Below are 16,875 nucleotides of genomic sequence, written 5' to 3'. Positions count from 1 at the left end.
CTCTCTCTCTCTCTCTCTCTCTCTTTCTCTGTTTATCTATCTATTCATCTCTCTATCTGTCTGTCTGTCAGTCTACTTACCTACCTACTAAAAATATCACTAATAGGTTGATCTTGATTTGAACTCACATTCTGAGGAGTTCAAGTCCTACTAAACTACATTTTATTAAATTTGGTTAAAGGTAAGATGGTGTATAGAAGGAAGAAGAATAGACAATTCCCCCTCAAAACTCCTCCAAACAGATCAAGAAAACATATCAGACTTATTTATTATGGGAAAATCCAAAGAAAAGTTACAATGAGACATTTTTTTTTTCTAGCTTTGATCAATATAGGGAGATAGAGAAAGAGGTCTATGGCCTAAGATCCAGATCTGGCCAGGAGTTATTGGCTCAATTCATTACAGAACTTAGGAAGAGTCTATGAGCCAGGAAAAGAGGAGGTCCCACACCAATATAAGCTACACCTCAGGGAAAAAAAAAAACATAGTGGGGCACTGCTAGAGGAAGAAGGTACTTCTATTGTCTGTTACCCAATTCTGTGTCATTGATTCAAGGGTAAATTGGAGAGAAGACCTGAAGTGTTCCACCCAAATTACATACATACATACTTACATACAAACATTTAAATCCCCCAATCCATACTTCTTCTCTTGAAATAATTTCATGAGAAAAACAAGTTTCTTAGATGTACTGCTATTTGAATTGATGCCCAGGTATGAAAAGCCCCTAAGACTAATATCAATTTATTGTTGATGCTGGTATTATTTTATTATTTATAAAGAAGGCACAAGGCTTTCTTTAGTACTTAGTCAAAGACCCAGGTCCATTGTTCTCTGTAGTTTGTATAGCAAAAAGAATAAATCCTGAATTTGCTTCCTGCTAACCTTATCTTTGGACTTAATTTTTTTTTCTTTTCATTATTATAGTTAAAATGCTTAACTCAAGGGGTTGCTATGAGGAAATTGATTTAAAAGCTTAAAGTGAAAAAAAAAAGCTTAAGGTACCTTCTAAGTGAATTTTTCTTAATATTATTTTAGTCTGCTCCATGATCTTAGTCATATAAAAACCCTAGAAGCTTTGTAATCAGGTTATATTCATTACTGAGTATTTAGTAAATAAATAGATGGAAGATAATAGCTACTGTGCCAACCACAGTGTTTTTGTGAATATAAGAATTTTTGGAATGAATAAATTAAGCACATGTATCCATGGTTACAAATGTTCAAGGACAGTTTCAGAGAGGAAGCTACTAACCAATAGTTCATTGTCTGACCAGTCAACAGGAAGGAATTCTTCCCTCACCACATGTTCAAGCCTGGCAACATCAAAGAGATTAGTTTCAGGTTTCCCATTATTCAGAATCGGTTCCAAGTATTTCCAGAAAATTTCAAGTTCTTTTATTTTTTTCTCTTTCTCTTTTTCTGCTTCTATGTCTTTTGGTGGTGATTCCATATCTATATTAGAGAAGATAACATTTTCTTACTTAGTATAAAGTTGGCACATTCATTACAAGATGCCAGTTTAGCACCAGAATATTCCAGGAAGGCCATCACTCTGTGATGCTGCCTGGGATTGGACCTTTTAGGCATTTTTCCAAGGTGTTAAATGTAAAGCATTGGCTGATTTCCTTAATAAAGAGAGTTTCCTCACTGGGAATTTCCTATATCAATCAAGTGAAATGTATAAACCAGCACTGGTGAGATTGATGTAAAGCGGTCTGGAGTCAACAACAGAATATGTGTATTTATATATGTGTACACACATGTATGTGCATACATAAACACACACATATATACCATATAATATATGAATCTCTCTTTTTCTCTATCTCCTTACTTTCCTTTGCTTTTTCCTTTCCTTTCTTTTTTCTTTCTCTTTTTACCTTCCTTCCTTTCATCTTTCCTTCCTTCTTTCCTTTCTTTTTTCCTTCTTTCTTTCTTCCTTTCTTCATTTCTCTCTGCATCTGTCTCTCTGTCTCTTGTCTCTCCATAACATTTTGCAAAGAATGTCACAACAGAATGACTCAGCTTCCTGCAAAGTTTACCAATTTCTATTTTATGTGGTTGTATATCAGTACAGGGGTATTTCAGTTTTTAAAAGGCAGGTTATGTTGAACTATAAGGAAGAGGAGATCACAGATTAAGAGAGCTAAAGATCTATATAAGATACCACTTTTTCCCACACATGAAAACTGTATCTGCACCGATAACAATAACAGTAAGTAACGCTATGCTTTTCAGCTGCAAAAGAGAAATCCAGGCATCTAGTAACCTACTTTCTGACACAATAGATGTCTCATGTGGCCGGTTAAGTCCTGCCAGGTATGCCTTCAGAGGTTCATAATTCTCAGAAGATAGCTTAATCACATTGGATACAGGAATCCCAAGCTCTGCCATAATTGCCAGTAGTTGAGGATTTTGAAAGCCCGTGATAATGAAGTAATGTTGGGCACCATCATCTGGCTCATCATCTGCCCAGAATATAATAAAAGAAAACAGGCCATCACAATGCTATAGAACAGGTTAAATATCATTCATTCAACAAGCATTTACCATTCCTGTGCTTTGTTCAAAGGAGGTCCATTGGCTGTAGCAACATCAAGTGCCTTATGTTTCTTTACTGTCCTTCCAGCCCCCAAAACTGCGCAGTTTTATAAGCTACCTGATTAGGTATGCAGATATAATATATGAGCCATGGGGGATGAAAAGTCTGCCTTTAAGAGATGGGTAGTAACAATGACCAGCTTAGTTTTATATCTTTGTTCAAAGTAGACTTAAGCTTCTTTGTGTCTAATAATTTTGAGGGACATCTGGGCTCACTCGAGTTTTTAGCAACTACATTTTTTGTAGTTTATTTTATAATTTGAGGGACAGGATGTTTACATGATAGGGAAATATAGTATATGGAGCTGCTTCCTGCAAAAGAGCTGTCTGTATATGTATGAGCAGGATTGGTTGCCAAATTTTAGGTCAGGGACTATCAATTATTTCATTCAGTATTCATTATCATTTTTGCTTCAGTTATCTATGGTTTTTATCAGTGTAGCTCATTCGTCCACCAAGATATTTCATATCTTAGAGGAAGGCTGCATAGTAGACAGAAAGGGATTCTGGATTTGGAGACAGAGGCCTGAGGTGCAAACCTGGATGACCTTAATGAGTCATGCTACATATTTGGGCTCCAGTGTTTTGATCAGTTAAATGTGATTGTTTGGACTAGCTGAACTCCTAAAGGTTCCTTTGAACTCTAAACATATGACTTATGTCTGACTGTGATTCAAAAGACAGTTTTTCAAAGTTTCTGGAACCAAGCAATTGGCACCCTATAACCAACCTATCATAAGTCTTTCTGAACATAACTGCATAGAAAAACTGTGACTCTACTCATGTTGAAAGACTTCCCATCTTGGGAAAAACTTTTGAAAAACCAAGTTCACCTCCATGCTATATAATGAAGGTTGATATGAGTTTCAGCATAGGATTGTAATATTTTCTTATTAAATTTAATTTTATGGTGTATTTTACATGCAGGTATTAAGACTATCATTCCAATGTTTTTCTAATTTTAATTTATTATACTAACTTATAAGTAGTATTAAATATTAGTTAATTATTTCTATCTTAAAATACAAGTTAAATCAGAGCAGAGAGATTTTTACTCAGTATAAAACTATAACTATAACATTTCAGAGTGGTCCCCTAAGATCCTCAATAGATCCAAAAGCAAAGTGACATGGATCCCTAGTCCTTTTGCATTCCTCTATAGATATTTTTAATGAATTTCTGTTAGTAGAACTTGAATCACTAAGACTGTTCTCAGGTGTCTCTACATTTCAAGCAAGCAGCCTCTTTGAATTAATTGGGCTGATCTCCCCATAACATACAACCAGATAATCCATCATAAGGTCCATTTACAAAATATTTTCAACTTGGTAAGAAGTGGCATAGGATCACCTTTGTGTCATAATAAGGACACAAACAGTAAGGAGAAAGCAAATCTCTTGAATTTCAGAGGCTGTTTCATTTTCATATTTGTATTCCTTTTGCTTGGCACGCAGTAGGCACTTAATAACACTTATGGATTGATAAGGTGAAATTCATGGTTTCCCCATTTTAACAGAAGGAATTAATGATAATGGTGTTAATATGTTTCAAAGTTTTAACACTCTCAATTCTGAAAGGCAAATTTGTATGCACACAAAAGCCTTTGGGATACTTAATATCTTTAGCTGTCAGGTCATGGACTTTTTTGTGTTGAGTTAATAGAGCAGAGAGAAAGGGAAGAGGATTCCTGGTCTCTTCCAATGTTCCTGTGAACGTTGTCATGGATTGCCTGAACTTTTAAGTAACATCAGGCTACAGGTGATTGTATAAACCACCAATCAAATCCATTGATGATTGGGATGATTGACTATGAATGAAATAAAGTGTGTGTGGGGAGGGGGGATGCGTCTCCATCTTCTGCATTTCTTTGTGTCTCATCACTTTTCTGAGGTAATTAATGCTATATTCCTGCGTATGGTCTTATGAAATAATAATGAGACAGACCATTCCAAATTTGGAGTAACAGAATAGAGTATGCGAAAGGAAATATGGCAATTGAGATCAGAATCTTAAAAGTTAGGAAGTGGGGTACTTTCATAAGTATGTTACTAGAAGCCATGATGAAATGGAAAGAGGAATGATTCTTCAAGCAGAGGACTTGGGTTGGAATCTTGTCTCTACCACTTATTAGGTAAGTGATCCTTTAGCAAATCACTTAACTTCTTTGGGCCTGAGTTTCTCATCTATGAAAAGAAAGGGTTGGAATATATAGACGTTCCCATAAGAAGAAGGAATTTAAATTTAATTAGATAGAGCCTTGCTAGTGATTAATCAAACATAAAATACTCTTCTCATTTAGTATAGGTTCTTCATGACTTGTCCTTTTTCTTCCTTTCCCATCTTCTTATACTTGACATCTCTCCATACATGCTATGATTTGGCCACAATAACTTTCTGGCGACTCCTCACACCTGACACTCACCCATCTACCAACTCTTCCTATTTATACTGATGGCTCCACGATGTGCTGAGAACATGCTCCTTCACTTACCTCTGACTCCCAGCTTCATCATTATCCTTCAAGATAACTCAACTCCCACTTTGTGTGTGTATGTGTGTATATACATACACACATACACACACAAAGTGGGAGCTGAGTTATCTACATAAAACATACATACCTTGTATACACATATGTGTGTGTTTGGATATATAAAACTGTATCCATATGTGTATATATATATACACCCATACATAAATGTTATTTGTGTATATGTATGTAGGTATGGGCAACCAAGTGGTATAGGGGATAGAGCACTGAGTCCAGAGTTAGGAAGACCTGAGTCTAAATTCAACTTCAGACATTAGCTGTGTGACCCTGGTCAAGTCACTTAACTCTGGTTACTTCAGTTTCCTCATCTGTAGAATGAGATGGAGAAGGAAATGTCAACGCTCTCCAGTATCTTTGCCAAAAACAAACAAACAAACAAACAAACAAACAAAAACCCCCCCAAAAAACCCAAATTGGAATCAGAAAGAGTTGAACATGACTGAAATAACTGAATAACAACAAATGTGCTTATGTATATGTGTATATATATGTATATATAATATGTATCTTATATGTGTACCATTATCTGCATGTTGTTTCCCTAATTAAATTTGGGACAGGAATCATATTTTTCCTTTCTTTGTATCTTATTCAGAAAAATACAGATCACATAGTAAATAATTAATATTTAGATTAGATTATAATGAGTATTGTAAACTCATTGAGGGTAGGAACTGTCTTTTTCTTCTTTCTATATACCCAGCACTTAGCACAGTGGTTGGCAAATAGTGGGTGCTTAATAAATATTTATTGCTTGATTGAGGTAATAGATGTTTATTGACTTACAAACTGAGATACTGTAACAGACAAAGATCTAATGGTAATTTCTCTTGTAACCAAAACTTGTAGGAATCTGCTAATTATTTATACAAAGTAGTTGAACAAGTTAGGTTCTATCTTACAAGAAAAGGCAAGGAATCTTATAATCAATTAAGCCTTGCACAAGGAACAAGAATAGACAAGTAATATGATATCAGAGAGGTTCAACATGAAAGCTCATTATCACAAGAACCAGCCTATCAAGAAGGTCAGAGCACAGATCTTAAACCTCTAGCAAGTATAGAGGGCAAGAAGAATCTGATTGTGATCAGCAGAGATGCTACTAATTTGTGTGACTGCATCAAATAATAAATCAACCAGAATTTATTAAGTGCCCAATGTGTGTCAGGCACTGGGCTAGGGGAATGGGATACAAATATGTATTTCCAGAATCCAGACTGAATTCTCTACCAAAGAAGATGAATACTTTCACTAAAGAATATCTCACTCCTTTTCCAGGTGCTTAGGGAGAAGGGAGTAAATGCTTGTAAAAATGAAAGAAATACTTCAAGAAGGAAAAAACGAATAATAAGAGGTAGAAATTTATTTTCAAATAAAACAGAAGGAAAGGGTAGACAGAAACCCCAACTTGTTTCAGGGAAGAAATTACAGATAGAGAAAAGGAAATACTTAGAATGAAATAATACATGTGAAATTCATTTTATTGAATTGGGAGCTGGACTCTCTTAGGAGAAACACCTGTGCTTCAAGGAATTTTGCTATTGTTGAACCACCTGTGATTCTTTCTGACCCCATTTGGGTTTCTTGGAGAGTAATTTGTTATTTCCTTCTCCAGCTCATTTTATAGATGAGGAAATTGAGGCAAACAGGGTTAAGTGACTTATCCAGAATTGTGTAGTTAATAAATGTCTGAGATCAGATTTGAACTCAAGAAGATGAGTCTTCTTGACTCCAGGTCTGGCACTCTATACACTAGAGCTACCCAGCTACCCCTCTCATCAGGAATACTGATATATTCCCCAGAGCAAACAGTAAAGGTAACTTCTTCCTGTGGCCAGAGAAACAGACAGATGAATAGTGGTGGTTGATAACTTCCTGTGGAAGGATAGCAAGGTATTAGGCTGTTGTAAAGCTCAAATGAGATAACATATGTAAAGTGTTTTGTTAAAGCACTACATAAATACAAGTATAATTATGCTTCCTGTCCTGAGATAGAGAAAAAAAAATAGAGCGATCTGTTGCCTTCTATAGATGAAGGTTGTGCTAGAGAGCCTACTGGCACTCTTTAAACCTGATGCACACCAACTACTACTTATGATTCATGTTGGAACAAACACTCCTGGCTGAAAGAATATAGAAAACATTGATAGGAATTAAGGCCCTAAGGAAGAAACTATGTACCTTAGGGGAATCTTTTTTGGGGAGGGAAGAGAAAGGAAGGGATTATTTGGGTTGCCACTGCTAATTGAAGATTCAGAGGAGAATATTTGGAAAGGCAATTAGAGCACAACTCCATTGGGTTGGCCACATTGTTTGATTGCCAAATGTATATTTGCCAAAAACACTATTTTATGGAGAACTCACAAGACAGGCACTCAGAACAAGTGATACAAAGACACTCTCAAGATCTCTCTTAAGAATATTAGGATTGATGGATATGGTTCTCATCAACAATGAGGTGATTCAGACTAGTTCCAATGGTATTTTGATGAAGAAAGTCATCTACACCCAGAAAGAGGACAGTGGGAACTAAATGTGGACCACAACATAGTATTTTCACTCTTTTTGTTGTTTGCTTGCATTTGGTTTTCTTTCTCATTTTTTCCCTTTTTGATCTGATTTTTCTTGTGCAGTATGATAATTGTGGAAATCTGTATAAAAGAATTGCACATGTTTAACATATTCAATTAATAGATAGCAATTACTTGCTGTCTAGGGGAGGAAGGGGAAGGAAGGAAAAAAATAGAACCCAGGGTTTTGTAAGGGTGAATATCAAAAATTACCCATGTATATATATTGAAAATAAAAAGGTATAATTTAAAAAAGAATTCATTTAGAATTGATTGCTTGACTTGGGGAAACACTGGCACAGGAATGCCCAGGATGGGCATACCCTCATCAGAGAAGATGCTGTGCTCAATGAGCAAAACAGAATAGAATTAGCTCAGAAGAAATGCAAGATGCTCCAAGTTAGGGAAGTCCTCCAAATGTTCATAGGGACTATTTGAGTCCAATCTGTGGCAGATTCCAAGTTCCTTTTGGTCTGATCAGCCACAGTTAGACACACTGGATTCTTAACATAATGATGTCATTTTGGGTCTTCTTCCAGAACAAAGAACAACAACCAACCTTGTGAATTAGATAGTACTAAAAAAGGGTTTGGTTTTCTGGGCCATGGATTAAGATAAAGAAATAGTAAACTTTTGCCTAACAATGGAGTGTAATTGATAAGGACTAGTTAAAAACATGTTTTTGCCTAGAACCTTGAAATTTTTATCAAAAGGATATTAAATGGAAAATCAAGAGAGAAAAAAAGGAAAGTATTCACTTAGATTGGTCAAACCAGATAACAAAAGTAATAGCAAGTACAACTTAGGAAGAAAAATAGCTAAAGAGAAGATCCACAAAAGGAGTCAGCAATAAAACTTAAATGACCTCAGATGCCAACAAGTATATAATGTATGGGTAATAAATGAGATAAACTAGAAATTTTAATGAAAAGGACAAATTTTATCTCATAGGTATAACTGAGTCAATGACTAAAATAAATAGATCTGGAAGGATATTTATTATTCCATAAGGAATAGAGTAGATAAAAAGGATGGGGAAGCAGTATTTCATGTTAAGAAAGTACTATTGCATTAAGGACTCGGGAGGGATAAAATCTGGTGTACAATATTTTAGGGGAAGAACAATGAAGGGAGAACCTTCATTGGGAAAAAAAGAGATGAATTTGGGAAACAGATAAAACTGAAGGGGCAAGAGGAAAAGCATGATACACAGGGGAATTTAAATTATTTGGTCGTTTTCTATCACTCTCTTTTTAAAGTTAAAAACAGAGCAACTAACAAATTTTTGCCCTGAAGTTACTATTATTTCATTTTTTGAAAAGTGAAAGTGATAAGGGGAGCTACTACCCAGTGCTGACTAGTAAGAAGTAATGTGCCTGGAATTTACTTCTTCCTCTCTTTCCAGAATCTCTAATTTCCTTCAAAGCTCACGTTATGTGTTATTTTCTTTGAGAAGTCTTTACAGGTCCTTCCAATGGTTTATTCTCTCTCCCTCCTCTTCAAATTGTCACATATATCAATGTTTTAAGATCCCTGGTGGGTATGGACAATTTAATTTTACTCTTTATAACCCCATTCCCTAGCATAGTGCTATGTATGAAGTAGAAACTTCGTAAATAGCAAGTAGATTTTATTGGAAGAGAGATGACATCAATTATGATATATCTCTAATATATAATAATACAACATCTAATGCCATGTGCTCCTCACCCCTTCTTTAAAGAGACTATCAGTGTGAGCTTAGATGAAGGTTTAGTTTCCACAAAGTTATATTAAAAAAAATCAAAATCAAAACTCAGAAGGACCTGAGTTCAATTTGGCCTCAGACATTTAACACTTCCTAGCTGTATGACCCTGGACAAGTCAATTAACCTCACTTGCCTCAACAACAACAACAAAAATCAAAATCAGAGAAATGAAACTTAAATCAGAGAAATGGAGCTGAAACTTAAGAAATGACACTTAAAGGATAGGCTGAGGGAAGAGTTAAAAAAAGTAAGGGCTAGGTTCACCAAAATGTTGGAAATGAGAATGTAATCAGGGATGGGGACTCATACCCATGTAAGAGGGTTAAACTCTTCAGATAGGCTGTAATCTCTGTTGTATCCAGCCAACAAGGGAAACTAGAGAGATTGTTTTGAGACAGAGAATAAAAGCCATGCTTTTGAGCTTCAAGGATGTGTCTGTTAGTTTAGACACCCACTCTTGCAAGAATGTGTTAGACTCCTTACAAGGTGTTTCTAGAATTGGTAGAAACAATGCTTATGTTTACACCTTTGAGAGTTCACACATTAGCTCACACATTAGTTCACAAGTTTGGGAGATTTCAGGATTCAGTATGAGATTCACAAGTTTACACCTCCCACAATCCCACTCTCTCAGAGGAGGAGTCAACCTTTGGGTTCACACCTTTTAGGGATCATATATAAGAAGCTCTTAGAGCTTCAGTCAAGAGACTTGAAGAGATTGAGAAAGCAGGAGTCAGTTGAGGAGATTGAGAAGCTAGAGACTGCAGTTGGGAAGTACTGGGATTAGGAAGAGGAGAAGTTGAAGTTGTCAGAGGCAGAGGGAAAGGCAAAGGACTAGCAACAAGAGCTGTCAGAACCAAGGAAAGCTTACTGGGCTATTTTGGAAGAGACAATAAATGACTGTGATTTGAGGTGATTATTGATCTGAACTGAAACTAAGGTTGCCTCCAGAAGCCCCCTGAGAAAACCTGCTCCCAGAGAACCATCATATATTATAAAAAAGAAGAGAACACCACAAGAATGGAAAAGAAAATCTTTCCTGGATTCATTAGTGAGTCAATGGAGTTCTTGGTAAGAGGCTTGTTTCTTATTCTAGGGAGTTAGAACTATGTCAGTCAGTTACCTCACATCTTTCATGTCTTTATCATTAAGGTTCCAGAATGATAGAATCACTCATTTGGAACTGGCACAGAAATCAAAGGTCCATTCCTTCCTTCAGCCTGGATGTAGGTTAGGAGAATTAACCTTTGAATTTTTCCTTAATTCTCAATTATGTTTCTGGTTCCACAGCTACCTTTGGGGACAAACAGCTCTTCTGAAAATTTGTATGGGGGCAAACTACCAACCAACTGAGAAATATTTGAACTCTTAAATTGCCTGGGCAGCCAAAACTGAAAACTCTGCCCCCAAGAAAAGGACAAGATGATTCATTGCAATCAATCTCTCCTCAGTCATATGAACCAATCTCTTCCTCAGTATTATTGAAGGCACTAAACTTTTGTTTTTGCCTTAGTATCCAGGGCTTAGGACTTTGCATGTGATAGTCATTTAAGGTTATTTAAACAGGATTTATTGCTAAAGATCTGGTATGCCCACACTTAAAGTTCTTGTTAAAGTCTCTCATGCCATTGTAGTGGACAAGATGGAAAGATGAGGGCTAGGTGATATGTGGTTAACTGTATCCAAAATGGCTTAAATGCCCAGATCTGAAGAGTAGTCATTCATCAATTCTGTTAATTTAGGGGAAAGTCTCTAGAGGAATGTACCACAATCTGTGGTGTTCTAAATTTTTATCATTTATTTCAGTGGGACATGCTCCTCAAATGTGACAAAGGCATAAGGCTGCACATTGCATGGCAGAAATATAATACCAAGCTAGAATGATAAGCTGAACCCAACAAAATAAAACAAATATAAATTTAGAGTCTTTCATGTTGGTTGAAGCATTAGTTTCAGAAAACAAAAATAAAGTGTGCGAGTTTTGTTATACTACAGTCTTAATAGGAATCAACCAAAGCATGTACAGGGAGAATAAAAACACCCAATGTCATCAGCTGACAGTTATTTTACAGGACCTGAAAAAAAGATGAACATTATCCATGAAAATTCATTATGTCTTACAGACCGATGAATGATTTTATTTTCTCCTCTTCTCCCCGCCGTTTCAACTTGCTCTCTTTTTTCAGTGAGTGTACTGAATCTCCTTGGTCCTTTCCTTTTCCTCCTTTCCCTTTAACTGCTTTCTTCTCCTTTCCAGCAGCCTTGATCTTCATTTTTTCTTTTTCCTTTTCTGCCTTTAGTTTTTCTTCCAGTGCCTGGAAAGAGAGATAATTTGGTCATCATCACTTTGAGAAGCACTAATACCGACAATACACAGTGTGCTCTGAACAAAGAACTAGGGAATCACAGAAGTTAACAGTTGTTCAATGATTACCCATGTCTTACATAGTATTTTTTGCTTTTCAGAGCAGTTTTCTCCTAATAGTCCTAATGCCCAGCTTCTTAAACTGTGGTTCATAACCCTGTATGGAATCTTATAACTGAATGTGGGAGTTGCAAAATTATGATTTGTTATTAAATTTTTGATTTGCATATCTATTTTATCTATCTATATAAAACATAAAAGTATATATATATATATATACATACATAAGTAGAAAAAATAGAGATAAAGCCCACCAGAATTTATTTCACTGTTATGTCTTTATTGTGATGTGAAATGTTTAGCTTAGCTGATTAGGGTCAGAAATTCTTGAAGATACTTGAATCTTTCAACTCTTTAGTAAGATGAAATGTTCAGTGTATCTTAATTTATCACAAGGAAGAATAATACTGTGTTACATGCAAAAATAACTTAAGGGTTGTTGATATAGAGCCATAGATTCATAGAATAACCCATCTGGGGGTGGGAATGGGAGAGCATAGAGGAAGGGAGGTTTATTTTGATCCTTAAATCTTGAATTTTATGGCACAAAACTTCTTGCTTTACTACTTAGGAACTAAGGATTAGATGGATGATTTCACTGTTATGGGGAACTGTTAAGGAACAATATGTTCTACTAAGGGATTTTCTCTACCATTTCTCCTAAAATTCAAATATAAACAGGGTTCACTGAATGCTGTATTAAGGATCTCTTCTGGCCACATATTGACTATGAAAACCACAGATTAACATTATGTTTCACTACATTTTTTGGTTAAATTTTTTCCAGTTACATTTTAATCTGGTGGGCTACATAGGCCTCCTGGTTTACCCTCCTGGTTTAGAAGTCTGAGAATTTGATCACAAATAATCTGTGCCAAACAGCCAGCAGGTGTCAGAAGTGCATACCCAGAATTTCCTGATTCCAAGGGCAATGCTTTCCGCTTCATCATGCTGCCTTTCATATTTTCTTTCCTTTGCTCTTTAATTAAAGGACACTGGTCTTTAATTAAAGGATACTATAACTTGAGTTTCATCAAAAATACTAACTTTCAACCAAATTCTTGCCCTTTTGGTTTCTCAGATCACAAAGCTCTTCTCCTACACAGACCAAGGTTAGGTTCTCCCTGAAATTTATGAAAAGCTCCAGATTAAGGAAGCAAAAAAACACCCTCTCTCTGATATGCTTTGAAAATAGCTTTTAATCCCAAATATAGAAATTGAGACATGGGCAGGTTGAATTGGAATTTACCCAAGGTAACACAGTTAATGTATTTGGGAGACATAAAACTCAGCTTGCAGAACTTCTAGGAGGAAAAATACAAGATTGACTAAAACATTTATTTTTAAATTAAGTTCCCTCTTGTCAATTACTTTGTAGGAAGTAATTTAAAGTAAATTTATATTTAGTAAAAAATAGTTTGAAACTACTGAGAGATTAAGCAAGAGATTAAGAGATTATGTATTCTAGGTCAGGAAACGAACAGGTAGATTTATGGATTGGAGATAGAAACAATACAGCAAATAAAATCTGAGAAAGACTTGGCTAATATTCTAACTTTCAGAGAATATAGATTGTATGAAAGGGAAAATGGGCAATAAGAGTAGAAAAAGTAATTGGAATTAATCTGTGGAGAAATTTAAAGGCCAGGCTAAAGAGTCTGTATTTTTTTTTTTAAGTGCCATTGAATTTAGTAGGCTAGTAATGTGATTGACCCTGTACATAAGGAATTTTAAATTGCAAATATTTCCATAAAAGTTGGCATCTTCTGTTCAATTCAGTTTTTCAGAGCTGCCTAAAATGTTGCAAAGTAAAGTGACTTGTCCAGGATCATCCAGTCAATTTTAGTGAAATAGAGGCTTTAAACACAGGTCTTTGTGGCTATGAGGACAGCTTTTTTATCCATTTCTTATCCATTATGGCTCACTGTTCTTTATGACCAACACAGGAGTAAACTCAAGTGATAGTAATTTTTTTTTGATTAAAGCTTTTTATTTTCAAAATATATGCATAAATAATTTTCAACATTCACCTTTGTAAAACCTTGTGTTCCGATTTTTTTTTTCTCCTTCCCTTCCCTTTACCCCCTTTCCTAGACAGCAAGTAATATAATATATGTTAAACAAGTGCAATTCTTCTATATATATTTCCACAATTATATATTGTAGAAGAAAAATAAGATCGAAAAGGGAAAAAAAGGATAAAGAAACAAAATGCAAGCAAACAACAATAAAAAAGGTGAAAATACTCTATTGTGATCCACAGTCAGTCCCCACAGTCCTCTCTCTGGGTGTAGATGTCCCTCTTCATAACAAGACCTTTGAAACTGGTCTGAATCACCTTGCTGTTGAAAAGAGCCATGTCCTTCAGAATTGATCATCATATAATCTTGTTGTTGCTATGTACAGTGTTCTCCTATGTCTGCTTTTTTCACTTAGCATCAGTTCATATAAATCTCTCCAGACCTCTTTGAAATCATCCTGCTGATTGTTTCTTATAGAACAATAATTTCCATAACATTCATACACCATAACTCATTTAGCCATTCTCCAACTGATGGGCACCCATTCAGTTTCCAGCTTCTTGCTGCTACAAATATTTTTGCACACATAGGCCCTTTTCCCCTTTTTAAGATCTCTTTGGAATACAGGTCCAATAGAGAAACTGCTGAATCAAAGGATATTCACAGTTTGATTGCTCTTTGGGCATAGTTCCAAATTACTTTCCAGAATGGTTAGACCATTTCACAACGCCACCAACAATGTATTAGTGTCCCAGTTTTTCCACATCACCTCCAACATTCATCATTTTCTTTTCCTATCATTTTAAACAATCTGCAAGGTGTGCAATGGTGCCTCAGAGTGGTCTTAATTTGAATTTCTCTAATAAATAATGATTTAGAGCATATATATATATATATATATATATATATATGTATGTATATATATTATAAATGGTTTTAATTTCTTCATCGAAAATTATCTGTTCATAGCCTTGACCATTTATCAATTGGAGAATGGCTTGAATTCTTATAAATTTGAGTTGTTTCTCTGTATAATTTAGAAACGAGGCCTTTATCAGAATGGATGGAAAAATTTCCCCCCAGTTTATTGCTTCCCTTATAATCCTGTCTACATTGGTTTTATTTGTACAAAAACTTTTTAACTTAAAAAAATCCAAACTATCCATATTGTATTCCATAATGTCCTTTAGTTCTTCTTTGGCCACAATTTTTTCGTTCTCCACAGATCTGAGAGGTAAAGGTGAAAGTAGTTTCTCACTAATAGTCTATTACTTTAGCTAGCTTATCTGGTTATAGTAAATCTATTTGATCATAAAATATGTAGTGATTTCAAGAATCAAGTCAAAGTCTGCTTTAAGTAAGAATTGTCCACATGATTTTTGGCTGGTGTGAATATCGACTAGGGAGAAAATAAAAGGGGCTGGTGGTTGCAGATTCACAGTAGGAATGAAATAGAGATAAAGCCCACCAGGAAAAGGAAAGCATCTTTCCTAATATACCAGTAATTAAAGCAGGAAGGCATCTCCTTCTTCCCAAATATACACTCAAGAAGGAGAGGGGAACCATGAGAAAAAGGTTGTACCCATTTATGAGCCAGAAACAACACACACTGCATTTTTTAAAAAAAATCAGTGAATAAAGAAAAAGGATGCCATGATATGTCATCTGTAGCTGCTGAACTCTCTTCAAGAATTCCATTTCTCCACGATGCCATTAAGGTTGCTTCTCCCAGCCCCCAGCCCACTATATCTGGTAAGTACAATCTGTATATATGTATGAGTAGATTAATATTATAGCATGAATGAACCTCTGGGTAGGTCCCTGTATTTGAGCATATGCATTAGCACTAAGTTGATGAAGCTTCTTAACTAAAAGACTCTTGGAAGCTAATAAATCTTTCAAAAATAGAACTGAGTTTTTAATTTTATCTTAACCCTCCCTTTTTTTTTTTTTTTTGACCTCATAATTCTTTAACATGGAACTTGGTTAATTATAATACTTTTCCAAATTTTTACCTTCCTGAATGCTTGGTATTGCCATTTTAGCTTTCAGTAAGTTGCTTTCCAATTATAATTATAATTATAATTATAAGTCTTGAATCTTCCTTTCCCCAGTCTTCTACAAGTTTTGCTTCAAAACTTATTATCTTCCTCTCTGTTCCTTCATCTGCTCTATTTTCTAATAAAAACTTCCCATCTTCCAGAACCTGATCTCACTTAGGGTTATAAGACAAATAATATGATCAACTAATTCCCACTAAGAAGTGTGAATTCTTATAGAAGTATATGCCAGGAATCACAGAGTTAAGAGCCACATGGTCCTAGATACAATTCATATTCCAGAAGGGTCCCTATTAATCCAAGAGAAATTCACATGAGTGGAATTTCTGAGAGACTGAATGAAGAATTTTAGGCTAGTTAGGAGAAATATTTTGGGGAAGGGAACTTTAAAAGTCTTTTTAGGGATCCTAGGTAAAAACCAGGAAGGCCCGATAGCTTTTGCCAACTTGGTTTACAGTGTCTGGCAAGATTATTGAGAGGTATGTATATACCTTGGTATAGCACCAAACTTCTGTGGAAATGGAGTGTAGTGATTAGAGACACAGCCTTGGAGCCAGAAAGATTTGAAGGTTCATAATCCCATTTCTGATACACATTGTGGGACTCTAGACAACCTCTGGGTGTTCCAAGCAATTCTAAGACTATATGTTGCAGAGAGAAGTGAACAGAAGATAGAATGTAAATTCTCTAGACTAGTGAAATCAGAGGTCCTACTTTTAGAGAAAAAAAAGGAAGGAAAGGAATAAAGAAAGGAAAGGAAAGAAGAAGGAAGGGTTTATTAAATGCCTATTGTATGCCAGTCATCATATTAGGTAAGCACTTTACAAATATTATCTCATTTGATATAACAGTCCCGTGAGGCAGATATTGTTATTAACTTCATTTTACAATTGGGG

At 35.4% G+C, this 16,875-nt stretch overlaps 1 protein-coding gene across 1 annotated transcript in view; it reads right to left on the bottom strand.

Moving 5' to 3' along the window:
- The window catches only part of SPAG17 (sperm associated antigen 17), a 249,501-nt gene that overhangs the window by 146,313 nt on the left and 86,313 nt on the right, over positions 1-16,875 (bottom strand). The window contains 3 exon segments of the mRNA XM_051992887.1: positions 1,256-1,455; positions 2,277-2,471; positions 11,599-11,788. Coding sequence (XP_051848847.1) covers positions 1,256-1,455; positions 2,277-2,471; positions 11,599-11,788 — 585 coding nt within the window.

The sequence above is a fragment of the Antechinus flavipes genome, chromosome 4, assembly GCF_016432865.1.
Source record: "Antechinus flavipes isolate AdamAnt ecotype Samford, QLD, Australia chromosome 4, AdamAnt_v2, whole genome shotgun sequence".
Lineage (NCBI taxonomy): Eukaryota > Metazoa > Chordata > Mammalia > Dasyuromorphia > Dasyuridae > Antechinus > Antechinus flavipes.
The sequence above is the reverse complement of the archived record's forward strand: the minus strand, read 5'-3'. Positions and strand labels throughout refer to the sequence as shown.